Source organism: Arvicola amphibius, chromosome 1 (assembly GCF_903992535.2).
Source record: "Arvicola amphibius chromosome 1, mArvAmp1.2, whole genome shotgun sequence".
NCBI lineage: Eukaryota > Metazoa > Chordata > Mammalia > Rodentia > Cricetidae > Arvicola > Arvicola amphibius.
In genome coordinates, this window is record NC_052047.1 from 176,480,315 (window position 1) to 176,508,131 (window position 27,817).

Consider the following 27,817-nt stretch of genomic DNA (forward strand, 5'->3'; position numbering starts at 1 on the left):
ATGTGGTTTCCCAAGTAAACTCCACCTTCACCAAGAGGAATGTTCTACAGAAGTTGGAGAGTAAGAAGTTAGGTCCAGAAATGTGGATTCAGGAATCTGAGACATCATTCCTTCCTTCTTCCCTCCCAACTTCCCTTTTTTCTCCCAGTCAACAAACAAAGACAACTGACCACTTACTACTTTCCAAATATTCTGCTGTGAACTAGAAATGCAATTTCTAGCTAGACAAGCCCAGCTCCTGCTATGCAGACTGTACAGATGAGCCCATGAATTATGAATTTATTACAGCCAATTTCTCACAGCTTTAATTACAAATTGAAGTAACTGCAAGAAGGGAAAAGTGCAGAGTGATCTGAGACTATTTAAGTGTGGGGATTCCAGGAATGCTTCTTAACACGTCACACAGTGGCAATGCCTACAGTGATGTAAAAGAACCAAATAAACTTTGGATTCAGACAGTTCTTGCTATTTGCAATGTGCATGAGTTTCCTCGGCATCCTCACCTACAGGATAGTCTTAAGAACATGTCATGTTCACTTTTGATCAGAAGAGATATTCGATGTCAGATACTCAATAAACATACTTGCAAGGATGCTAGGAAGATTCAATGAGATATAATAGGTTACTGTTATATGTCTATACATTTAAGTAACTTAAGAAACACTCATCAAATGGTAGATTATATCTAAAATATTTACAATATTTATATTATAATGACACATCTACACTGAGTTTCAAGGAAATGTGGAAATATTTGTAAGAAGGAAAATCAAGTTGGGAAGAAATTGGTAGTGAAATTTCATGGTTCAGATTGAGTTGAACCATGTAATAGATAGCATAGCAGTAACTGCTAATCAGTAAGAAGTTAAGGACTCCAGTAGCCCTTAATCTGAAAGCCAAATAACCCTTCATATTCCTCCTCCTTCTGAAGTATGGCCCTCATCCAAAGTGGCCAGACCTCTAGTCACCAGCTTCCTATTCTAGGCAAAAAAAAAAAAAAAGGGAGAAAGGACAAAATAAAAAGGAGGGGTTCATGCTAATTGTCTTGAGTGATGCTATCAGAAATCTAAAACAGGGCTGGAGAGATGGCTCAGAGGTTAAGAGCATTGCCTGCTCTTCCAAAGGTCCTGAGTTCAATTCCCAGCTACCACATGGTGGCTCACAACCATCTGTAATGAGGTCTGGTACCCTCTTCTGGCCTGTAGACATACACACAGACAGAATATTGTATACATAATAAATAAATATTTTTTTAAAAAAAAGAAAAAAGAAATCTAAAACATTAGGAGCTCTATTAACAATTCTTGGACCAAAATAGGGTAACATGACCACACCTAGATGCAAGAGAAGCTAGGAAATAGTCTTTATACTAAGAAGCATTAGCCTGAGTCTGGAAGTATTTCCATAACTAAAGAGGAAGGAGAGAATAGAGACCAGGGCGAGCAACTGCAGAATCAGCAACAAGAGGTAAAGTCTTATTGATTGGGTTTCTTCCTTGACATCCCCTCACTTGGAAGGCCCCCCTGCTCTTCTCTCTGAACTCACTCATATGCTTTCCATTTGCCTGGGATACTTTCTGGTATTTTCACCGAACTAATACCACATTTCTACTGTGATATAAGAAAAGATTTACCCCCTACCATTGGACCATATCCCAATTTTTATTATATTTCACAAATACACCTTTCCTGTTATTTTCTGAAAATATTATTTCTGTTTTACACTTATTTAGAATTATTTATAAATTTATAAAACATTTATATTCATATAAAACATAAGTGCTACATATGCATATATAATGTATAAATATATAAAGCTTATACTGGTTTGAGCGTAGTTCCATCTCTATAAACTAGATATCTTTAGACAAATCACCTGTGCCCTCTGAACCTTTGGTTCCTCCAACAGCACATGAAGATAAGAACAATCATTTCATAATGCTGCAAGGAGGATTAGAGGAGATTTGATGTGTGGAAGTGGTCTATGAACAGAAAAAGCAATCCTGTTAGTTAACATAAGAAGAAAATTCAAGTAGCTTGTGGGAAGTGTTACCTCCCAAAAGAACAAGGGATTCTGATTCTTCTCTCACATCTTTCCTTAGCAAAGCTAGAAGATTCCAACAATTCTTAAAATGTATGTACAAGCTGAAAATTAATATAGAGTTGAAAAAGAATGACTTCCTTCGAAGAGAAAGACAATCTGGAGATGCCAGACTACCCCTGCACTGCTGATCACAGCAGAACTAACGCCAATAGCCAAACTCAGATCATCGAAGGCAATGACTCATAGAACCTGGCAGGGAAGCAAGACTTCAGCCAGACACCAGTCAGAACTAAACACTGTGGCTCTTGGAAAAGCATCAAATGACTTCCTGTAACTGTGAACAACCTAAAGATGACCCCTGTCCCTACACTGGAGCTAAACACCAGGGGCTGCTAACAGTACTTAGACAATAACTACATCTGCTCAGATTAATCATACATCTCAAAGACAGCCAAATGCATGTCACAAGTTGTCATCAAAGACTTTTGTTTCTTTTGCTACAAAATAACCTGTTTGTGCTAAGAAATGCCTAATTATATATGAATGTTTTAACAATAATTTTAAACTCAAATTCCAACTCCAGTTCAAAAAGCAAACATTGTAGTACCCCAGAAGCATGTCAGTTGGATTACAATCTCTTCCCAGGTAGAAATGACAATTATTCTTGTCTTTCTAGCTACATACCCTCCTTATTTAAGTCACCAGTAACACACATCCCTACATGGCATTGTTTATTACTTTTCTTGTGCATGGAATCACATATATTTACTTTTTTGTACTTTGTTCCTTCTGGTCAACATTATGTATATGACTCTGCAATATTCATTGTTAAAATGATATGACATATAAAATTTGATTTAATCAGTGCTGTTATGTTTTTGTAAGTTCTCTAAGTGGGTCTGATTCACATTCAATTTATTCAACTATCTATAGATACCACAATTTATTTACTAATTCTATCATTGACACATATGTGTATTATTCATCTAAAGCTCAGGAATTTTAAATTGGTGAGTACAATGAACATTTTTATAGAATGCTGTTAATAGACAGCAGTCTCTCTTTTATATACTTGTAATAGATTAATAAAGTTATAGTGTATATGTGCCCTCAGTAACACATGACAACAGTAAAAAATGTTAAATGGTTCATCAGCTTACAGTTCCACTGTTACATATGACAGCTCTCTTTGTTCTTCATTCTTGCCAACATTTAGTATTTTTTTCAGACATTTCATTTATTGATCATCTGGAGGGGTGGACATTTTTAAGCTTTCTAACTTAAGATCAAAGTCAACTACTGTGCAACATAGTAGTACATGCCTGTAATCTCAGCACTTGGGAGGCTGAGGCATGTAAATTATCAGTTCAATGGCAGACTAGACTGTGTTACAAGATCCTGTCTCAAACACAAATAAGTAGAACAAAAAAAACCCACCCATTAATGAGAAGAACTTCAAATATGAACTCAGCTTCACAGATACAGTCAAACAGTGCTTAGCAACAGAGACCAGAGATACATTCCAAGGAGTATCATCAGTTTCATCATTATGGAAACACATTATTTACCCAAATTAAAATTACCATGCGGTGGTTTCAAAGAAAATGGTCCCCAAAGGAAGAGGCACTATTAAGTAGTGTGGCCATGCTGAAGTACATGTGGCCTTGCTGGAGGAAGTGTATCATTGTGAAGGCGAACTTTGGGGTCTCATATATGTTCAGGATATTGCCCAGTGACTCAGACCACTTCCTGTAGCCTACTCAGGATGTAGGACTCTCAGCTTCTACACCAGCACCATGTCTGTCTGCACACAGTCATGTCCCACTGTAGTAAGGCCTCTTGTTGGTTCCTGGCTGCTCAGCTCCAAAATAATCGTGCAGAAACTGTATTAATTAAATCACTGCTTAGTCTATTAGCTCTAGCTTCTTATTTAACCCATTTCTATTAATCTGTGCATCACCACATGGCAGTGGCTTACTGGATAAAGTTCCAGCATCTGTGTTTGGCAGGGCTAAATGGCTTCTCCCTGACTCCACCTCCTTTCTCCCAGCATGCCGTTTAGTTTTCCCCGCCTACCTCTATTCCCTGTGCAGGCTCAAGATAGTTTCTTTATTGACCACTTGTACTCACAGAATGAAAAGAGGAATCCCACATCACTTCCCCTTTTCTGTTTAAATGCAAAAGAAAGTTTTAACTTTAACATAGTAAAATTACATATAACAAAACAGGTATCAAGCAATTACAGTTACAATATTTATATCTACTTTATCTTTTATCGTAACTAAGGAAAATTATAACTATAAATTCTTCAACTCCATCAAAGACTCCAGAAGGATATAATATTACCTAAGTAAACAGGAACTGCATTGTAAGCAATTTCTAAAACTCTAGTGTGTTGCCTGGACAGTCGCCCAAAGTTCTTCTGTATTGTTGGGGCATTCATCTTTGTCCTACAGCCCCATAGTAACCAGCAGACTTTTCCACAAAAAAGGAAATTTCAAAGTCAGTTCCACCTATATTGGTAGTTTATCAGTCACTTTCTTCTGTGATCTGCAGAATGTCTGGCAGACTATCTTGTGTAGCAGGAACCCTAAAGGACCATTTCACCTTTAGGCAAAATCAGCAGTCATTTCTCTGTTGATTCTGTATGTCCAGTTCATCAAGCAGTCCAGGCAAGAGCACTTTCTTGCCCCGATGACTAATCAACTTCCTAAAGAGCCTCTTCAATGTCCATCTTCCTCTTGAAGTAATTGGTGCTGTCAGGAGCAGATGTGTCTCATTACATGAAAAGTTCTAAGTTCTTAAACATTTTAAATGCCATACTCTGTAGTCTTTGAAAGTTTTGAAGAATGCCTATCTAAATGAAATATATCTCTATATATCTAGAAACCCTAATATGACTACACTCTTGACTATTATAGTTGATTATCTATTAACCTATATTTCTTAATTATACATTATATTTTAAGTGAGCTGCACAAACACAATACCTTAATCAAGAGCAAAATATGTACAATAAAATTGATCTTAAATTTGTATCAATAGAGCAAGATCCATACCGATGCAAATCTCTATAGTATATGCCCTTTAAATATAAACAAGCATTTATAAACAATATTTGGGAATCTGGGCATAGTTCTTATCTAAACTTCTTCCTGCTGTTTATTGGGTAAAATAATTTTTTGAGGGGTGTTTCAGAAGATCTTGGTCCATCAAACCACATAAGTCTGGAAGGATTCCACAGGTTATCATCATCTGTGGAAACAAAAGAAGAACCTCTTTTCCAAAGCAACATATCCTTATACCCATATTTTGAATTCAAGATACCTTTAAAATATATATATGTTGGCTTAGCGTAATAATTCCCAGAATCAAATGTCTCTCTGCCATCAAAAAATTCAAAGAAAACACAATAATATACATAATCCAGACTCTCTGTGTATTCACCACCTTTATGTGGATTATTATTTTTTCACTCCTTTAATTTATGACTGTATATACTGTCTCTTTAAAGATTTTACTTTTTTAACCATTTACTTCTTTTCCAAGTCTCTATACTCTTTTTCTTCTCTCTCCAAAGCCTATGTACATTTATCCAACACCATTTATAGGTCTTCTGGATTTGTCTTTAGTGCATATCTGTAATTATTTTTCTGACCAGAAGCACTTAAAATGCTAAGCACTTCTTAAAAACTTAATCTGCGGTACTAATAGAGTATATACAGCAGTTCTTGTTTGCCCTGTCCAGTACAACATGGCAGAACTGTTTACCACCTCTGAGAGCCATGCACAGTGCACCATCTCTAGGCACACGGCCGGTCCATGTTGCCACCAAGCAAGCTATAGCATGTTGCTCACAAACCCCATTCAAATGTTTGGTCTCCTGAAAGAGCCAGAGGTCACACTGGAAGCATGGCCCAGAAAGCTGGCATTTTTAAAACAGTGCAGTTTTTTCTGCTATCACTGAATCAGGAAGGCCTTTCTTAAAGGAGCTGTGGCATGCCACCAGCATACAGCAAGAATCTGTGTTAAACTCTGTGTTTTTGTGTCTAGAATTCCTTTTCAAGCCCTCTCTGGTTTTAAGTGGATTTTAGTCAACCACATTGACACCAATCACAGCATACAAAGGAAAATCCCACATCATCCCACCATGATGATAATGAAATGAACCTCTGAAAATGTAAGTGAACCACCACAATTAAATGATTTTCTTTATAAGAGTTGCCAAGGTCCTAGTGTCTCTTCAAAGCAATAGAAACCCTAACTAAGACAGAAGTTGGTACCAAGGACTAGGGTATTGCAGTGAAAGGCCTGACCATGTTTTTTTTTTTTTTTTTTTTTTTGTTTTTTTTTTTTTTTTTTTTTGAGGAATTTGGACTTTGGTACTTTGGGTTAAAAACACAGAGGATTGCTTTAAGCACTGCTTAATGGGTAATACTAGTAGGAGCATGGAAGACAGTGGTGCTGATAACAATTTAAACTTTCAGGGACTGACTTAAGATGTTTCAGAGAAGAAGAATTTTATTATGTTGGATAGGAATTGTTCTTGTGATATTTTGATGAATAATGTGTCTGATTTTTGCCCTTGTCCAAAAAGTTTGCTTGATGCTAAAGTGAAGAGTTTTGAATTAATTCTCTTGGCAAAGGAAATCTCCAAATAGCCTACTATAGGCTCTGTTTTGTGGTTACTAGCATTAACTCCAATAAAGATATATAATAAAAAGGAGCAAGCTGAGCAAAGAAAAATATTTGAGGAGAAAATGAGCACCAGGAAGTGGAATGGGGCTAAATTCTGTTTTTGGGGAGATAAACAGATTAAGAAATGGAATAAAGGGTGTGGTGACCTCGGAGTAAGGTCCCACCCACCTAAGTTTCCAATTTGTGAAAAGGAATTAAGAAAAACTTAGAGCAGAATATAGTGCTGCACTCCTTTAATCCCAACACTTGGAAGGCAGAGGGTGGTGGATCTCTGAATTTGAGGCCTGCCTGGTCTACATAGCAAATTTCAGGACAGTCAAACTTAGTAATTGAAAAACAAAGCTAGTAAAGATGTAACTGAACAAGGCGGTCATGCTCACCCAGCCAGCAGCAGAACTTAGCAGCTTCAGCCAGTGGCTTTAGAGGCAATGAAGGAAGAAAGGCATTATAGAACCTTCCTCTGTGACTGAGGAAAGCTTCTGAGGCCAAGCATATGTCAGGGGTGTCCTTGAATGAAGGCCTAGAGAGACCATCGAATGAAGATGTGAAGTTGAAACCTGGATATCTTAGTACCCCAAGATGTTGGAGATGCCAGAGCCATGGATACCTGCAGAAGAGAATGCTAACAGGGAGTGGAACCAGCCTAAGAGAAAGAAGAGTGTTGCAGTCAACAAAGCTGAAAGAAGCTGGAGATCTGAAGAGTCCTGACATCAGACATGTGGGATAGTAATGCATATTCTGTGCTATTATATATTGGAATTATATGATCTGGTTTTGATTTTGATTTTGATTTTATAGGGGATTGCAGTTAAAGATATTGCATGAATCTCAGAAGAGACTTTGAACTTCAAATTTTTAAATAAGTTAGAGTCTTATTGACTATGGGGACTTTTGAAGTTACACTGAATTCATTTTTGCATTATGATATGCTACAAGCCTTGAAGGGCCAGAGAATGAAATATGGTGCTTTGAAATAAAATAACCCCCAAAGGGAATGGCACTGTCAGGAGGTGTGGCCTTGTTGGATGAAATATGTCACTGTAGAGGCAGGCTTTGAGGTCTCATACATGCTCAAGATACCACCCAGTGACTCAGACCATTTCCTCTTGCCTGTATATCAAGATGCAGCCAGCACCATGTCAGTCTGCATGCTGCCATGTCCCACCATGATGATAATAGAGAGAACCTCTGCAAATGTAAGTCACCCCAATTAAATGGTTTTTTTCCTTTATAAGAGTTGTCATGGTCATGCTGTCTCTTCACAACAAGAAAACCCTAAGACAGGCTATAACATCCTAAGGTGATATAATTTTAAGAGACTAAAATTACACATGCAGCACATTACTGATTGAAATGTTGTGATAGGGGCTGGAGAGATGGCTCAAGGGTTAAGGGCATTGGCTGCTCTTCCTAAAGACCTAAGTTCAATTCCAAGCACCCCTATGGCAGTTCACAACTGTCTGTAACTCCAGTCCCAGGTGATTCAACACACACATGGTGTACAGACACACATGTAGACAGAACACCCATTCACATAACATAACATCTTTACATGCTGTCATGCAGAATATAAATGGCTATTATTTAATGGTTTTTCTTGGAGTAGGGCTGATACAAGAAAGCATTTAGTATCTTGGAATAATAACAAAACATAACAAAAATCAATATAACGACACACAATCAAGAATGTAGAGAGTAAAACATAATATTCTACAAGATGTGGAGGAGCAAAAATAAAAATCACAGTCCTTGTAGATATGCTTAAAGTGTTTTAATTTCATCCCAAGTGAAACAAAAAGCCAATGATGGGTTTTAAACAAGAAATTTACATGATGCTATTTCTACATTTGTATGTTTAAACTATTTCAAGCACATTCACTTTTAGCTGTAATGAGGTTTTCAGATGTTTCAGACCAATGTTTCCACTTTAAAAAAAATGCAAAAAAAAGTCTGATACAATACAAAGTGCTCACACACCTTCTTGTAAGAGCTGTGAAACAGCAGGACTTCAGGACTAACAGCACCATAGAAGACAGGAAGGTAGGCTAAAATCCCCTTGAGTCATTACCCAAACTGGGTCAGGCTTAAAGAGCTGAGGATCCAGGAAAGAGCCTAAACAGGGAACTGCTTTTTTTTTTATTTTTATTGAGCTCTACATTTTTCTCTGCTCCCCTCCCCTTCAACCCTCTCCCAAGGTCCCCATGCTCCCAATTTACTCATGAGATCTTCTCTTTTTCTACTTCCCATGTAGATTATATCCATGCAAGTCTCTCTTAGAGTCCTCATTGTTATCTAGGTTCTCTGAGATTGTGATTTGTGAAGTGGTTTTCTTTGCTTTACGTTTAAAAACCACTTATGAGCAAGTACATATGATAATTGTTTTTCTGGGTCTGGGTTACCTCACTCAAAATGATGTTTTCTAACTCCATCCATTTGCCTGCAAATTTTAAGATGTCGATTTTTGGGGGGGGGGATTGTTGTTGTTGTTTGGGGGTTTTTGTTTGTTTGTTTGCTTGCTTTGTTTTTTTGTTTGTTTGTTCTTTGCTGTGTAGTACTCCATTGTGTAAATACTGTGTAATACTCTATTTTCCATATCCATTCTTCAGTCAAGGGACATTTAGGTTGCTTCCAAGTTCTGGCTATGACAAACAATGCTGCTATGAACATAGTTGAGCACATGTCCTTGTGGCACAGTTGAGCATCCTTTGGGTATATATACCCAAAAGTGATATTGCTGGGTCTTGAGGAAGGTTGTTTCCTAGTTTTCTGGGAAATCACCACACTGATATCCAAAGGGGCTGTACCAGCTTGCACTCCTACCAGCAATGCAGGAGTGTGCAAGGAACAGCTTTTAAGAGTCAAAAACACCAGAAGAGCTTTTGGCAATCTCTGGGACAAGAGAGACAAAAATTAGAGAGAGGCCAAGAACCCAGTGAGAAGGGAGGACTAAAAAATCATGCAGGCACTAATCTGGCTTTCCACTCAAGACATTTGCTGAATTCTGGAACAGAGGCGAGCAGGAGGCTAAGAAGGATAAGGCTCCCATACCAAAAGTTTCCAGTGGGAGTTTTGACAGTCTCACGGTTCTCAAGAGACTAAAATATAAGGAAGTCAGAGGGAGAAGTCACTGGGAACACCCAAGTCTTTGAGTTGAAATCCTAGGAAGGCTACATCCTAGAAAGGGGTATCTGCCTGTGGTAGCATTTCATCAATAAAGCACAAGTTAGGGGGGCAGCTTGCCATGTTCACCTTTATTGTCAACTTCATTAGATTTTAAATCACCATGGAAATATTTTCCGGTTGCATCAAAAAGGTGTTTCAAGAAAAGTTTAACTGAAAAGGAAAGATCCCCTGTATAGAGTCAGCAACATTTCATGGTCTAGGATGCTGGATTTAACAGAAAAGGAGCAGGTAAGTTGAGGACCAGGATTCATCTCTCTGTTTCCTAACAGAGAACATAATGGGACAAGCTGTATCATGATGCTGTGAGCATGGTTTTCACACTACAATAAACTACGTCCCCTCAAACTAAACCCATTCTCAGGGCATGGGAAATGGCTCAGCCAGAAAAGCATTTGCCAAACAAGTGCAAGGAGCTGAGTTCGCCCCCTAGCACCCAGGTAAAAGAAAAGCCAGGTGTGGCTCAGGAAGCAGAGACCACTGAATTCCTAAGCCTGGCCAGCCAGCCTAGCCAGTTAGTGAGCTCCAAGTTTAATGAGAAACCTTGTCTCAAAATAAAACAACTCTCCTTTAAATTGCAATTCTTCAGGTATTTGGCCACAGCAACAAGAAATACAATTAATCAAGAAAGTTGGTAGCAGGAGTGCAATTGTTGTGATAAATCTGACAACATAGTTCCTAGGTATTTAAAACGAATCTGCAGAGGAGAATGGAAGCACCTGAAACTTCAAGCTAAAAAGAAGCCCTAGCTGTAAATAGATCTCAGTGGGTCAATCCAAGAAGAGCCTGGAAGACCAGAACGCCAAGAGAATCGTGAGGTTTCAAAGTGAAACAAGAACTCCATCAGGACCTAGGATAGAGGCCATTCGTGTTATATGCCTGCAAAGAACCTGACATCATTCTGCCTGTCCTGAGAAATTGAATGAGGATGAATTTTAAAATAATCAACGAATTTGCTTGGTAGACAAAATTTCAAGACAGGAAAAGCAACAAACAGACTGAGACATGGCTATCAGTTACTGCTCTTATCCAGATCTACAGTGAGAGAGAAAAGGTGAAGCAGAAAGACATGAAAGATGCAACTTGGTGAAGAAAGGAGCATGAAAGAGCCGAAAGCTGCGAAGAAGGAGAGTGCGGAGAAATAAGCTGTAATTGTTGGAGTGATTAGTGCCATAAAGGGGACCCTCTCACCCTACACTACTCTAATAGGAAGGCCCCATCCATTGAAGGCTCCAGGTTACAATAATACAAATACATTTAAAAGGTCTGTGATTGGAGAGAGAATGCTGGTGAAGGGACTTTCTGTTCCAAAATGACCATCCAGGAAAGTGTTTTCCCAGGGTCAACCTCAAAGGCATTCAGGGGCTGCTGCAGTTATGGTCCAAGGGTCCCAGGTACATCTCAAGAGGCACTCACTGCCTCGTGCAGGGTATCAGTTTTTCAGGCATGAAAAGATACAAGAGGGAATGGGTCACAAGGCTTTCACTGAGGTTCCAGAAAGCAAACGAGGCCAGGCAATGTGTAGCAAAGTTGGATTTCCTCCAAGAAGGCCTAGGAGACCATTTCATAAAACTGGAAAGGTGAAGCTTAAGTTGAAATGGAAACTCCAGTATTTTAGAGATGCCAGGAATGTGGGACATCCAGCAGGGAAAGCTAAAATCACAGAGTGGAACTGATCACCTCTCCCCTAACCAATAAAAGAGTCTGCATGTGATATATGTGCATAATTGGAGGAGCTGAACTGCTTAAGGCTGTTGGAGCCCAGGTGATTCCATCATGAGTCCCAGATGGCGGATATGAAGCTAAAGGGTTAAGTGTTTGCCCTTAATGTTTTCAGTCTTGTTCTGATCTGACTTGACTATTCCCTACTATCCTCTTAGTTCTCTGTTTGGGCATGTAAATGTTTACTCTCTTCCATGTATATTGAAGGCATAGACAGTGTTTCTTGCTGCTGCTGCTGCTGCTGCTGCTGCTGCTGCTGCTGCTGCTGCTGCTGCTGCTGCTGCTGCTGCTGCTGCTGGTGGTGGTGGTGGTGATGGTGGTGGTGCTGGTGGTGGTGATGGTGGTGGTGGTGGTGGTGGACAATCATAGTTAAGACATTCCTTTGAGTTTCAGAATAGACTTGGACTTCTGAGCAGTGTTGGAACTGTTAAGTCTATGAAGACATTTACAAATGAATCAAATGTATTTTGCATTAAGATAAAAATTAGACTTTAGGATCCAGGAGTAGAATATTATGATTTAAGTGATATATTTGGATTTGGAATCAGAAAGATGAATTTGATGATTATCTTCACTGTCAACTTGACTGAATTTAGTATCACCTCCGGACATGTCTGTAAGAATGTTTTTGGAAAGCTTTAACTGAAAAGGGAAGACCCGCCATTAATCTGGGCAACACTATATCATGAACTAGTGACCTAGACTGAATTACAAGGAGAAAGTAATAAGGCCATTATCCATCCTTCTCTACTTCCTGACTGTGAAACCCATGTGAACTGTTGTTTTATGTCCTGTCCACCATGCCTTTCCCACTATGATGAACCACACCCTCCAACTATAAGCCAAAACAAACTTATTCTACTTTAAGTTGCTTATAAGTTATTTTGTCACAATAATAAGAAAAATAATACAGAGCTCATCCCTTAGCTGAATTAAAATGATCACCTCCTCGATATGTCTGCCTTGCATCTGTTTTAATGAGATGCTCCCTGTAGTCTCAGGCAGTTGAATGTTTGGTTCCCATCTGATGGCACTGTTTGGGGAGGCTTAGGAGGAGGCGTGGCTTTGCTGGATGCTGTGTGACACTGGAGGTGGGCTTTGAGAATTCAAAGACTCTCATCATTCCAGGTTTGCTGTCTCTGCTTCCTGTTGTGGTTCAGGATATGAGACCTCAGTTTGCTGTTCCAGCCACCATGCCTGACTACTGCCATGTTTCCTTGCCATGATGGTGATGGTTTCCAATCCCTCTGGAACCATAAGCCCAAATCAAGTCTTCCTTCTTAAAGTTGCCTTGGTCACGGTGTTTTACCACAGCAATAGAAAAGTCACTAATACAAGATTCACTAAGTGACTTGATTAGCAATCAACATTCAGAGCAGCTTTATAGATAATAGCAGTAACTAGAAATTTAAATTATATACAAACCAAATGATTACATCATTGTACAATGAAATACAACTCATAAATAAAAATAAATGAATCATTAATAGGTTAAAACTATCGATGAATCTTATGGACATTATGATGAGCCTAAGAAGGAGGATTCAAAGGAGTGAGTGTTAATGCCGGACATAGTAGCATATGCCTACAATCCCAGCACTAGAGAAGCTGAGGCAGGAGGACTGTGCCAGCCAGACTACATAATCACACCTGTCACAAACAAAAAAGAACACATATTATAGAGTTTCAGTGATACCTTTTCACAAATTCTAAGTCAAGGAAAACTATGTTATAATGTTAAAATTCAGGACATTGGCTTCCTTATGAAAGTTACAAAACAATTTATTCTTCATTCATTCTCTTTTGAGCACCTAATAGAGGTTACATTGCACGTTGTAAAGAACGAGGGAAGGGCAAGACCTCTGTGTGGTGACACTGTTAGATTTAGTTTTTTTATACTGTTGACTATAAAGATAAGATTCTGTTACCAAGCTCTGCACTTAGAATGTACACTGTTCTGTATGTATTTCAAAATGTAAGTTTTAAAATACATTTCAGGCTAGGCGATGGTGGCGCATGCCTTTAATCACAGCACTTGGGAGGTACATATCAGCAAGAGGATTATGAATTCAAGTTCAGCCTGAGCCATGTAATAAGCCTTTGTTTCAAAAGAATAAAAAGGAAAAACCTGTGTATTTTATTATACCTAACTTTATCTTAACTATGATTTTTTTTCCTTTCCTGCAGTCTCTCTCACTCTCAGGAGTTCTTTAGCGCTTTTCATTAATAAATCTATGTTTGCTCTGATGATGATGATGATGATGATGATGATGATGATGATGATAACAATAGATCATTCTAGATTTTTCTTAGGAAATGGATGGGAGTGGGCAAATGAAACTAGAGGGACAAGTTCAAACATTGCAGCAGATCTGGTAATACTGAACTCACACACTGAACAGTGAAGAAGGAAGTACAGTTGTTGACAGTTCCTTGAGCTTAACCATGAAGTGGCATAAAAACCGAGAAGGAAATAAGTCCAAAAATGATGAATTCTTAAATTCATCTGAAAGTTGAATTTAAGACTGAAGTTGACCTTGTAGAGAAGAAAAGACAAAGACAGACCAGGGTATAAGCATTAATAGAAAGCTAAGTCTTTGAGAAGGGACATGGTGATATTTTGTTTGTGCTCTAACAAATAAAGCCTGCCTGAAGATCGGAGGGTGGAGCTAGCCGCTAGTGAACCACAGAGGCCAGGCAGCAGTGGCACACACTTTTAATCCCAGCATTTAGGATCTCATGCCTTTGATCCCAGTACTTGGGAGGCACATGCCTTTAATCCCAGCACTTGGGAGGAGGAAACAGGAAGTGATATATCTGGGCAGGGAGAGGAATATAAGGCAGGAGGAGACAGGAGCTCAGCCCCCTTTTCAAGCTGAGGAGCTGGCAGGGTACTAGAAGTGCCTATGGCTTGCTCCTTTGTTTCTCTTATCTTTCATCATTTACCCCGATATCTGACTCTGAGTCTTTATTATTAAGACCAATTAGAATTCACACTACAAAGGGATAGGATGCAAAGAGAGTTTTCTAATCTAATGGTTACTACTTTATTTTTAAATGAACATGAGTCATTCTCTGAAAGAGGTGCAGGATGGGAATTTTCAGGCCTATGAAGAATAACATGGTTTTGCATTAGAAAGATCTGGGCAGATGTGGGATTCCCCTCTGTATGCTGTGAATATGTTTTATTACCATCGGTTAATAAATAAAGCTGTTTTGGCCAATGGCTTAGCAGAGCAAAGACAGGTGGGGAAACCCGAACAGAGTTAAGACAGAGAGAGTAGGCAGAGTCAGGGAGATGCCATGTACCTGCCGAAGGAGAAAGACACCAGAACAGAACCTTACCGGGTAAGCCACAGCCTCGTGGAGGTACACAAAATAATAGAAATGGGTTAGTTTAAGCTGTAAGAGTTAGTTAATAAGAAACCTAAGTTATTGACCAAACAATGTTGTAATTAATATAGTTTCTGTGTGATTATTTGGGTCTGGGCTGCCAGTGAAACAAATGAGTAGTCTCTGCCTACACTGAGCAAGTAGTCCAACATGGTAGGACATGGTAAAGAAAACTTTCAGGCTTCACTTTGGCCAGTTATACCTCCAACAGATATCCAAAATTATACAATAGCATAGTGTGAGCTAAAAAGAATAGTGCTACTCATTCTTGGTTGCCCGTGTAAAGTACAATGCCACCTATTTTAGTTACTCGGGGAATGGATGAAGAGTAAATTGTTTTGAAGGTACATTCTGTGTCATCTGGCATGTCCCACAGCAGAGCAGAATGAACTACTTTTTTCTGAAATAATTCACCTTAATTACAAATGTAGTTTTAATTCTTCTAATGTTTAGTATTGGAAGTTCTTGGGAGAAAAAAAAAACCAGTATTTCTGCCAATTTCATCAATTCTTCATTTTATCTAAAAAAATAATATGCAGATCCAAAATTCTATTTAGGTGGGAATTCACCAAAGAGTCAATTCTTGGAGGAACAAAAGGTAAAATATAGCCTACATTGCCATAACTTGTGAGATCTTGCCAAGAAGAATTAACCTGCATGCTGTCTTCAGGATATCCTGATAGTACCAAATTGCATGTGCACACAAGTGAAGGATGCCTTTAGCCCAAGTATAGGAATCACAGGGTGAGCTCAGCCGAACCTGAATGTGCCCACAGCCACAGAAGCACCAGCGGACAAGTGAGCACAACGCGCTGTTTATCATTTTCCAATTACAAGATGAAAATAGGCTTATAACGCCATCACTCGCAGCATGAATTGATGTTTGTTTTATGGCACTAAGGTCCACTTACAAGGACTCCAATCATGGGAGAACTGTTTCCGGTTGGCTGAGCAGTCAGTGTCTGTGCATGTCACTCGTGGATGTACTTATTATGTATATCGAGTGCACACTCTGAGCTCCTGTTGCCACAGCCAGACTGTAAATGCATATGTTTTTGTCATTTTTAACTACAGTAATTCAGAACTTCAGCTGCCAAGTTTGGTGACAATATTCTCACATTGGCAGTTCATGCTCCAGACTTAAAATAATTCCTTGTTTGCTGTCAGAAGCCCCTGTCATGACAAAAAATATCAGGATCATTTTTTTTTAATCTAAATCACTACCTAAATAAAACTACGATGTTTTTCTTGTCAAACATCCCCCTTTCCTATCGTTCCCTTTATTTTAGTAATGATAAACGCTGGTCAAGCAGCAAAATAAAAGACATTTTAAACACAACAAACCACACACAGCAGTGTTTTCAAGGAGAAAATGGGGAAGAAACCTCAGCTACACGCCTGTGCATCCTCCGAGGCACTGTCATCTCAAATGCAGAGGCATCAATTATTCTCCGCAGGCTGAAAGAGCTGCACATTTGAAGGTTCCGCGTGTCCACTAAGAAAAGAAGCAGCTATTTCTCTGTTTCATTAAACACAACAGGGTATAGTCCTGTGCTGGGTTGAAGTCACCAGCAGAATTCAACTGTGGGTATTGAGGTTTCATATTTTTCAGTTACAAATGAAACCGAATTGCTCTGTAGCCAGAGAGTATTGAAACTATACTCCAAGTTGTCATTTGCATATGTCTAAGGGCAAAGAGCAGCTCCATCTCAAAACCCTATATGATTAGAGTCTGAAGAAACTCCAAGGATGGTCCTACTCCACTCCCAAAGCAGTGTTTTGTTTTGTTTTGTTTTGTTTTTCTTTCCTTCCCCAGAATCCCCGAAAGATGGTCAGCCTCTGCTTCATTGCTCCACTGGGGGAGTTCTCGAGATCAGAGTCCTAGATTCCCAAGGAATATGACGAAAGACTAGAACCAACCTTTAAGACAGGAGTAAGGCTCCAGTCGGTAAGCTTGCAGGAAACTGAAACCAGACTTTCATGAGAACAAAATTCAGAATTAGCATTCGTAAGAGCGCAGGGTTTAAGAACCCAATACTAGGGCCGTTCAAAGGCCTTTCTTCATCCTCCAGAGTCTGGGAAGCACGGTGCCTTTTCCCTCTTGACTGATTTCTTAAAGAGAGAAGTTATTTTGTGGGTCACAGCAATGATTTGTCAAGCTAGAGAGCATCAAGCAAATTCTTTTAAAATAAATAAATAAATAAAAATAAAAAAGCAAAGGGACCCCCTGGTGGAATTGTTGGTGCTTTAAAAACTCTGGTCTTAGAATCATCACTACACTAAACCAGAAACAGTTCAAGGTTTCTTTTAAAGGTGTGCTTAGTCTGCGCTTGAAGTTGCCTGGTTGGTGTAGGGTAATGGGTGTGGGGTTGTATTTTAAGCTCAGCCCTTCATCCCATGGTGAAGTCTGGCTTGATCCTCCCAGGAAAGACTGGCGCGGGCTCAGCGCCCAGCACATCCCCAGCGGAGCCTGGGACCGGGCCGCCTGACCCTTACCTGTCGATGCTGATCACGCACAGGGTCATTATCGAGGCCGTGCAGCACATGACGTCCATGGCGATGAAGACGTTGCAGAAGAAGTGGCCAAAGATCCACTTGCCCCCGATGAGGTCGGTGACGCTAACGAAAGGCATGACCGCCACAGCCACCGAGAGGTCAGCCAGCGCCAGAGACACAATCAGGTAGTTGGAGGGCTGGCGGAGCTTCTTGACGAAGCACACCGAGATCACCACCAGGCAGTTGCCCGCGATCGTCAGCAGCGTGATGAGCGTCAGGATGGAGCCGATCACAACTTTCTCGACTCTGCCGTAGTTGATCTGCTCCCCGCAGCCGGAGACATTGTCCGGGGGCGCGTCCCAGGTGGGCGCGGGGCTAGCTGTCACCTCCGGGACGCCGCTCAGCAGGTGCGGCATCCAGGAGCTCACCACAGCGTGGGCGCCACCGTCGGGGCTGAGGTCCTGCAGCCTGCGCCCCACCTCCGGCAGGATGAGCGAGCGGAGGTGGCCGTAGAGGTCGGGGCGGCCGCTGCTGTTAACGTCCATCATCGTGCCGAGCGCCGCTGCCCATGGAGCCGGCACCCCAGCCAAGCGCTCCGGCTGCCGGCCCCGGGGCTGGATTCACCTTGCCCGCTTGGCTCTGCGCGGCCCAGCCATGGGGGCCGGCGCTGGCCACTGGGGGGCGCCCGGCTCGGCCTGGCGACCCCGCACGTCCCAGGGTCCCCCAGCCGCTGCGGGTGACGCGTGGGCGAGGACTCCCAGCGGGAGGCGCCAGCGGTCCCCGACGGGCGCGCGGGAGGCGCTGGGTGGTGAACCGGCCCGGGCCAGGCTGACCGCACCGCAGCCCCGCAGCGGCGCGCGCCGGGGCCGAGAGCGCCCGCCCGGCGACCGCGGCCGAAGTTGCGGAGTGCGCCCCGCCCCTCGCGCCCGCCGCCGCCGCTCCCCTGCGGCAGCCGCGCCGCGTCCCAGCCACCGCCTCCGGCCGCCGCCAGCGCCCCGCGCGCTCCGGGACGGGCTTCCCCTGCTAGGCAGCCCCGCCGCGCCACAAGATGCCAATTCCCAGCCCCGGCTCGCCCTGCCGCAGACCCCCCTCCTCCCCCAGCACCGTAGCAAATGACAAGCCGGTGGGGGAGGTTTGCTTTTCAAAAAGATTTGGGGGGTCAGCGCATGAGCCGGTGAAGAACCTTGTTGGAGATCTTTGTTTTTAAACCCTTTAATAAAAAATAAATAAGCAAATAATTTTTTAAAAGCCTTTTTGAGCACCAAGCAACAAATAGATACTTCAGTTTCCCATTTTGACCACTTATGAGAGAAAGCGAAGATGGAAAAGAAGAAGCAGACAGATGGGGTGGGTGCAGGAGCTCTGATAAAAAGGAAAAAAGAAAAAAGTGGGGGGAGGAAGCTAGGCTGGCACTGGGCACCGGCTTCTGGGGGCTTCAACCCTGACTAACCTTCTTGAGGACTAGAGACAGGCCTCTTGGCTTGAAGAGAGACCCTGGCTGCCTTCATATTAAGGCTTCCAAATACACAACACCGAGAAGCGGTTTGAATTTCCCTTAACGTTCAGGAAGTCTCGCACACACATGCAGAGAATGACAGGTTATAATGTTCTGCTGAGGTAATCCTGAAGGTGAATGTTAGTTTCCTATCTCTTGCCTAAAGCCCCCTCCAGAATTCACACGCTGGCAGGGTGGCTGCATTTTACTATTGATATGAGACTTTGCCTCATCCCATTTGTTTGAAAGTTTTATGGGAAGCCACAGTGATTTCTATAGCTTTGGGCTCCAAAAATATTCAAATATATTTTCTTTTCTAGTTAGGCCCCAATGGCTTATAAAATAGAAAGAAGAAGGAAAAAAAACCTCAAATATATTGATCTGGATGCTGAATAATACTCTCATTTTTCAAGGAAATAGCCCTATTTTGGCAGATAAGGAAAGAATTACTATTGCAGTCCACTGGTTTAGTAATTACTGTATTTTAAACTCAGGCTTGGCTAATTACCAGGTCTATAATCTTCCCCTATACATTGAAAGAAATAAAAGAGAAAAATTGATGGCCTGAATGGTGGCCCGACGTTCAGAGCACCTTTGCTAGAATCTACAGTCCAGGACTGTCCTCTACTGAAAACAGCAACGCAACCGAGTGAGAGGTGGCATAGGATAATGCGTAGGCCACAAAACACGATTATCTAGCATTGAAGATGATGGGAGAAGATGCTTCTTCATCTTCACTGATTGCTGCATTGCTCTCAAACGAAAAATAATAATTTGTACCTAGAAGACAACTCTGCAACCTTCCGCTCACCCATGTACAGAGGACGAAACAGAGCCTGGGAAGTTTGTTTCTCCAGGTTTGTGTGGCTACATCGAAATGCCGCAGCATTCACTTTTGAAGTTTAGACCTGTCCTCGGGCTTCTGAAAACCCTTGAATCAGTCAAGACACTTTTACTTCTTTGAATTGGAACTCATTTCTACTTCACTTTCTTCTTGTGCACCACAACCCCCAACTGATTCAGCATATGCATTCTGCCTTGGTGCTTTTAAATAATATTTCACAATGGGGACTTATACAAAGATTTGAAGGTTGGTAGTTTTTACATAGAAATTTATAGCCAATGTATCTTTCAGGTGTACACTTGCCTAGTGCAGGAATATTTGATAGTCACTTCTGCTTCTTGCCTTTGTTTTGTTTTAGCTCATTCAAGCTGATGCAGAAAAACATCATAGACTTTACAGGGGTGGGGTAATGTCTCACTCGCTTTTACAGGGGTGGGGTAATGTCTCACTCGCTTTTACAGGGGTGGGGTAACGTCTCACTCGCTTTTACAGGGGTGGGGTAATGTCTCAGTCGCTTTTACAGGGGTGGGGTAATGTCTCAGTCGCTTTTACAGGGGTGGGGTAATGTCTCACAGCTCTGGAGGCCGGAGAATACAAGACAAAGGCCAACAGACTCAGTGCTCAATGAGGCGGCAATCCCTGGTTCACAGACAGCCATCTTGCTTTGTCCTACTGCGGTGAGGGGCCCGTGGGAGTCTCCTATATGAAGGGACTAATCCCACCCATTAAGGCCTCGTCCAGGGTGACCTGATCGTCTCCCAGAGGATCCCTCTAACGCCACTACATTGGGCAGCAGGATTTCAACATGTGAATTTAATAAGAAAAAAATCTGTCCAGTCTGTAACAACTTTTAAATTATGTGACATATGGACACTCCGAGTAATCATGAAATACGATTTTCAAAATGTCTTTCCTTTTCCTTGTCAATATAGCACATGGCCCAACCTCCCCCTTTTATAGAGGAGTCACCTCTATTATATTAGTCCTAGTGGCGGCTGGGTTTGTTTCCTAGGATTTGCTAGATTTTTAATTTATAAGCTGTCACACTGCATAAACATGGTTATTGAGACTCTTGGCTTCCACCGCATCACCTTGTTTATGTTGACTTTACGTTTCATCTATCATTGTATTATTCCGAAATTCTGACAGAACAATCTGGAATTCTTGCAGTTCCCCTCCAGCCCTTCATGAACCAATAATTGTGTCCTAATAAAAATGCTAAAGTCGTGTGTCTGTTTCTCAATGCTCTTCTTACAAAGGAAAATTAAAGGTATAGATCTGCAAAATATTTACAAAATGCAGAGGCACTCATGTGACTTCGCTGTCCATCCCATTTGTCTCCTGCCTGTTTAACATGTGTATCAAAGTGTTGCTTCCTTCCCAACACCTCCTCCCTCTGTCACTTATCCTGGAGAAAACTGAAACGTTGGCATCTAAATCAAATCATATCTTCAGTTTTTATCCCACTTATTTCTTTCATTAAGAAAAAACCACAGCTTTAGAGCACACCAATCTTCAACCAGTCTCATTGCCGGTGAAGTCATCCTTGTGAAATCATCAATGTGGGGGAGCCTGAGAATGCAGCTTTCTGGGGGTTTCCAGCCGGCCATCTCCTGCTCTGGAAACTGCTCTGGGGGAGTGCAGAAGAGCATCACTGTGCAGCATGAATGCTCATCTTTGCTACGTGCCCTTCCTTCCTCTAGGTATTCATCTGGCTCGTCCAAATGCACATCCTTCATCATAGCTATGCAGACCCACACATGCCTGTACCCAGGACATATGCTTGGGACAGTTGTTTTCCCATAAATTAGAACATTCTGACAACCTAGCCATCCTTTCTCAAGGAGCAAACATAGTCTAAAGCTGTCTATGCCAAAGGGCTCATGGAAACTCACCGTTCATTCAAGAATGCCTGCTGGGGTTCCAATGATCGGGTCCCAGGCCCAAAGCAGCAGACTTCTTTGGTGCAAGGCTAGTCTTTTTTGCTTGTCCAAATTTTTTGGTCTTCCTTTTTTATGCCCCTTACCTAACTCAAATGAACTAATAAGGTGGGTGTCCTTTGGCCCCAAAAATAGATGAGAAAAGATTAAATGGGTATAGTATAAGTTGAGTATCTTTTATCTGAAATGGCTGAGACCCAAAAACTTCCCATTTCCAATGTTTGTCTAGATTTTGCATTTCTGTATGTATAGTAAGAATCCATTCCCAACACATCCTTTGAATCCTCCCATAACCATGTAGTTGTTCCCTATTTGTAGCCACTGTGCTAAATGCTAGAGGGCGGAGTGTCTCTTTGTAGTTCAGATTCCTCCAGATTTTGATTATCTCTCTAGGCATATAGAGCTATCTTGGGGATGGGTCTTAAGTCTATACATAAAACTCCCTCATATTTTTACTAACTCCAGAGCCTAGCGGTAATTCTATATAATATTTCTAGTGTAGCTGCTTTTTAACGGTGGAATTTCCCTACCATACAGGCACTCAGAAATTTTCAGATTTTGGAACATTTTGGTTTTCAGATTTCCATATTAGAGGTGTTAAACCTGCCCCAGGATTTCTGTATGTAAATATCTAAAACCTGCCCTGAGGCCCCCAGAAAGACTCTACAGCAGTAACAGATAACAGAACATTCATTCTAGAAATAGGACACAAAGCTGTCACCAGAGACATTCTCAGGCTTCTCTGTGATGAAAGCCAGCTAGTCCGGAATACACAAATGTCTTCTGTGACAATTCTGTCACCAGAGTTCCTCCCACTTTCCTCCCTGGGCTCTTAGGGAACTTTTCCTGTGTCTTTGTTATAGGACTTCCTGTTGCATTGTATCTTGCATTTCCATTTACTTCTATTTTTATGTGTATGAGTGCTTTACTCCAACGCATGTTTATGTACCACATGCATGCCTGGCACCCACAGAGTTTGGAGGAATTTTAGTCCAGACAAGACATAGGCATGTAATCATGTTACTTTTATTTGCATTAAATCTTAATATACTAAACAATATACTTACTTCCATTGAGGAACTAACTGATCATGCTCTATGCAAATAAAATTTACATTTGTAATCTTTAACTTTTTCTTCTAATGGACATGGTGGCACATGCCTTTAATCCCAGCCCTGAGGAGGCAGAGACAGACATAGCTCTAATATCCCTTTGAGTTCCAATCCAGCTTGCTCTACATATTGAGTTGCAGGCCAGTCAGCGCTGCATTAGTCCCTGTCTAAAGTAAAAAATAAACTCTTCCGATCAAGATGACTAGAAAATCAAGAAACAGGTGAGTATGGCGACACACGCCTGGAACATTAACACTTCGGATGCAGAGATGAGTGGATCATCACGTGTTCAGGGCAGTCTGGCCTACACAGTCAGTTTCAGACCAGGTGGACTACAGAGGGAGACCTTATCAGAAAGAAAGAATTAAATAAAGAAGGGAGGGAAGGAGGGAGGGGTGGAAGGAGGAAGGGAGGGAAAGTCGGAGAACAGATATATTCAAAAGTACTTATTTTAATTGTTCAGTATTTTCCCTTAAGAAGCCTGTTTTAAATAAAAGTGATACTTGTGCGCCCTCTAGTGGGAATTCTATTCAACAATGGAAATTCTACAAAGACACTATCCAAGGAAAGTCAAGGAAGAAAAACACGGACAAAGAGAGTGTTACCAGGTTCCATAGGACACATCTAACAAAAAGAGAAATTAAAAATAATAAATGAGAGTAGCCAAAGGGCAAATTTAATTTGATATTATCTTGGATATCCAAGGGCAGATGTCAAGTAAGCAAGCAAAAGTTCAAGGGAAAATACCATAAGAGGAGTAGAGAGAAGCAGGGGAGTATATAGGGAGAACCAGCAAAGACTGGACACAGAGATAGTCCAGAGATAGTCCGAGAAAGACTATGCTTTGAAGAAGAACGTCTTAGTTACTTTTCTATTGCTATGATAAAACACTCTGACCAATGCAATTTATAAAAGAAAACATTTAACTTTGCTTACAGTTTCAAGAGATTAGAGTCCATGGTGGCAGAGCAAGAAACAGCTGAGAACTCATATCTTGATCTACAACCATTAGTCAGAGAGAGGTGGGTGGAGAATAAAAAAGAGAAGGGGAAGACAGCGAGAGACAGAGAGAGAGAGAGAGAGAGAGAGAGAGAGAGAGAGAGAGAGAGAGAGAGAGAGAGAGAGAGAGAGAGACTGGGAATGATACCAGTGCTTTGGAACTTCAAGTCCGTCCCTAGTGACACAACTGGTCCCTTCAAGAGGTGGCACCTCCTAACCTGTCTCAAACAACTCCACCAAGTATTCAAATGTGTGAGCCTGTGGGAGTCATTCTCATTCAAACCACCACAAAGAAGAAATCTCAGTGGAGCTGGAAGAATAGGAAAAGCAACAGTGGCAGGGGGAATTTACAGGATTTTGCTCCAAAAGGAGCCTGCACTTCATGCAGAAGCTACAGGAATGTGTGGTAAAGAGAAAATAAAAAAGAGGGACCTTCACTGAAGAATTGGGGTATGGCATACATCTAACTATATCTTCCAAAGCTTTTTTAACATGTTGGTACTCTTGTATTTTTCAAAAATTATATCTGAAATAAAAATTGCCAAGCTGGTGCTGATACTAAAGCCACAGCTCTCATCTTAAAGGGAATAAGAGTTTATCCTGGGCCAGGCGGTGGTGGCACACGCCTTTAATTCCAGTGCTTGGGAGACAGAAGAAGGTGAATCTCTGTGAGTTTGAGGCCAGCTTGGTCTTCAGAGTGAGTTCCAGGACAGGCTTCAAAGCTGCACAGAGAACCCATGTCTGGAGAAAAAAAAAAAAAGAGTTTATTCTGGAGACATTTTGAGTGACCCGTGGCCTGGGAACATAGATTTAGGTTACCACAAGTTCTATGTTCCAACATGGAAGCAGTTTTGAGATTTTTATAGTTTCACAAAACAGAAAAGTCATAAATCAAGACAAATTTAAAATACGTTGATGGGTATACCAGAGAGGCAGGTACAGTGAGAGGGGGGAGGAGTTATTACATAGTCCTAAAATGCTGTTTGATGACATTTTTGTTTTTTGATTGACAGATGCTAGTGTGCTGCTAAGTCAATAGGTAATAAATGATTTTTATCTATTGTCAAAAGATTTTAGTTCCAATACAGCATAGGACAAGAAATTGCTATTATAGAAGGCTAAAGCTATCCCAAGACAAGGTAATTTGCCTCGGAACCTGCAAAATTCCAGTCTCTTCACAGTACTGAGATTCCTCCCACAGTCTCTGCAGACACAGACTCCTTCAATGAATTTTTCATTCACAATCGCACAGCTTCTTTTGGGGGATTTTAATTCACAATGGGATATAGTTCCATGGAATAGCATATGCCCAGTACATACAAGGTACTAGATTTTATCCTCAACACATAATAATAGGAAAAAGGGGGAGATGGAGGAAAAAGATGTGGGGGGAGGAGGAAGAAGAGAAGGAGGAAGCCTTGCCTGTATCCAGAAAAGTTTATGGTCAGCGCTGGGGCTACACAAGTAGGGCAAGTTCTTGGCTTGCAGACATTCACAGCCTGATAGAAAGACAAGCTAAATAATTACAGTCCAACGAGAAAAGTATACTAATATGGGTGCAAACCAAAGAAAGATGCACTCAGAGGAAAGTAGTATTAATACTGCCTTGGAGAGACTAAAGAATCCATAGAGCTAACATTCTGTCTCAAGAAAGAAGGTTCTGAGACTGTCCATGTACAAAACTGGAGAAGAGGAAAAAGCAGTGCCAACAACATCCGCGAACACATGAAATATCCATCATATCTGTGTATGTTGAAATGCACTGGGAATTATAAGAGTAGACCATAGAGAATTACAAGGGATAGACCATGGAGAAACTTAGTTTTTGTTGTTGTTGTTGTTTTAAAGATTTATTTATTATGTATACAGTGTTCTATATGCCTGCAGGCCGGAAGAGGGCACCAGATCTCATCTTGGATGATTGTGATCTACCATGTGGATGCTGGAAGTTGAACTCAGGACCTTTGGAAGAGCAGCCAGTGCTCTTAACCTCTGAGCCATCTCTCCAGCCCTGAGAAACTTGTTTTAGATACAAAGTAAATTTGAGTTTTACTCTATGTAAGGAGAGTCCTATTGTAAACCCTGTGTCTGCATCCTACTTAGCTGACATTATTGTAATTACTCTAGACTCTAGTGTACTTTCCTGTGTCTACCCTGACACAAGGCTGCATAATGGATCTAGAGTCTTATGCTCAAGGAATATTCCAGAGAGTTACTTGGTTCTACATTATTGTCTAATACCGTGTAGCCCCACAAAACAACAATCCAATTCCTCTATACTTCAGAAATGTGTAAGTCTTGTCTAGACTGGATACCGGAGGTGAAGGCCATGTCTTCTTAGGTCCATAGAACATCTTTCCTTGAAGGCCTTTTTTAACCTTGTATTTCCTGTGGTCAGATATAATTCTTTTTCCCTCCCATCTGGCTTTCTGAGATAACTCTTTATCTTTAGAATCACCAGTACACTGGTCTATCGTTGCTTCACAGAAGTGTTCAGTTACTTGTCAAGGATTTTGTCCTCTGGCACACTTTCAGCAGTGTCTAGAAACATCTTCCATTGCCAGGACTGGAGGGATGCTATGAGCATCTGATGCTATCCGTCTGAGAGAGGAGCTGCAGAACAGCATAAAAACTCAAGACAAATGCTGTAATAGGATTAACTGCTCCCAGATGTCTTTTATGTAAAAGTTAAAGAATCGTGCTATGGATTACATTAAAACTGAAAATGCACAGTGTGAGAAATAAAATATTAGCTAAGTTATAAAGGTAGTTCAGTATTTCTTTGATTTAGAGTGGAAAATATACTATTTAATCATAGTACGAAATGAAGCATACAGGTGTTCTCATTTGCTATCATTAATTAGTATTATGTATTATTATGTATAGTATAGAATTCTGCCTTGAATCCTCTAACTGAAAATAATATTCAGTTTGATTCATATTCTTAACCAAAAAGAATTGTGGGGAAATATACATACTTCTGAAGTGAGTAGGTCTTTTATATAGCAAGTTTTATAATCATATATATACATATATATATACCATATATACATATACACACATAGATGCGAACACACCTTTACAGATATATTCATACATACTACTAGCCAAACAGCTAATATTTTAGACTCTCCAGATCAAAATGAGAAATCACACCTGTTTGGCATTTCAACGGCTAGAGAGAAAACGTTTCCACAAATTTTAACTGAAATTCAAAGTATAATAGTACAGGGTAATTGTTTTTAATATAAATTTACTACCGAGAAGAGTGTCATTCATTCTAAGGGGTAACATTTTGCTTAATTGGTCTTCAAAATTAGTGATCTCCCGCCATCAAAGCAATTAGACATGTTCATTTCTTAATGATGCCCTGTGATGAGATTTTAAATATTTCATCTTTGGAAAGGCCCTTTCACAGAGGTCCTGCCGAATGCTCCTAACAGTCTACAAGCATATGATTTTTTCATTAACAAGAAATTCCCATTACCTAATATCATCTACTTGTCAATGTGCAATTCAGTGATTTTCGGTACATTCATCAAGCTGTGCAACTGTCACCGCTCAGTAATGCTGTCATCAGGTGTAGTCTTCAACATGCTAACTTAACCCTTATCCCCAGGCTTGTTAAGCGGTCCCTCTCTGGTTCCTTTGCTGAAGTGCCTACCAGTTCGTTAATGATCAGCTTTCTGTCTCTATGAATTTTTCTGTTGAAGGCATTTCATATAAACGGAACGATGCAGTGTGTGCCCGTTGGTATCCAGTTTCTTTCTCACTGAAAAAAATGTTTCCAATGTATTCCCATTGTGATAGTTCTATGCCTAAGTCATTTCCCAATGAAAAGTAACCTAAACTCAGCTTAGCTATGCATCAGTTATTGAACATGTAGACTGTTTCC

At 40.9% G+C, this 27,817-nt stretch overlaps 1 protein-coding gene across 1 annotated transcript in view; it reads right to left on the reverse strand.

Annotated features, from left to right (window-relative positions):
* Htr7 (5-hydroxytryptamine receptor 7) overlaps nucleotides 1-18,080 on the reverse strand; it is a 90,731-nt gene extending 72,651 nt beyond the window's left edge. The window contains exon 1 of the mRNA XM_038349728.1: nucleotides 17,533-18,080. Coding sequence (XP_038205656.1) covers nucleotides 17,533-18,080 — 548 coding nt within the window. The remainder of the gene's footprint in view (nucleotides 1-17,532) is intronic.
* Nucleotides 18,081-27,817: the final 9,737 nt, after the last annotated feature.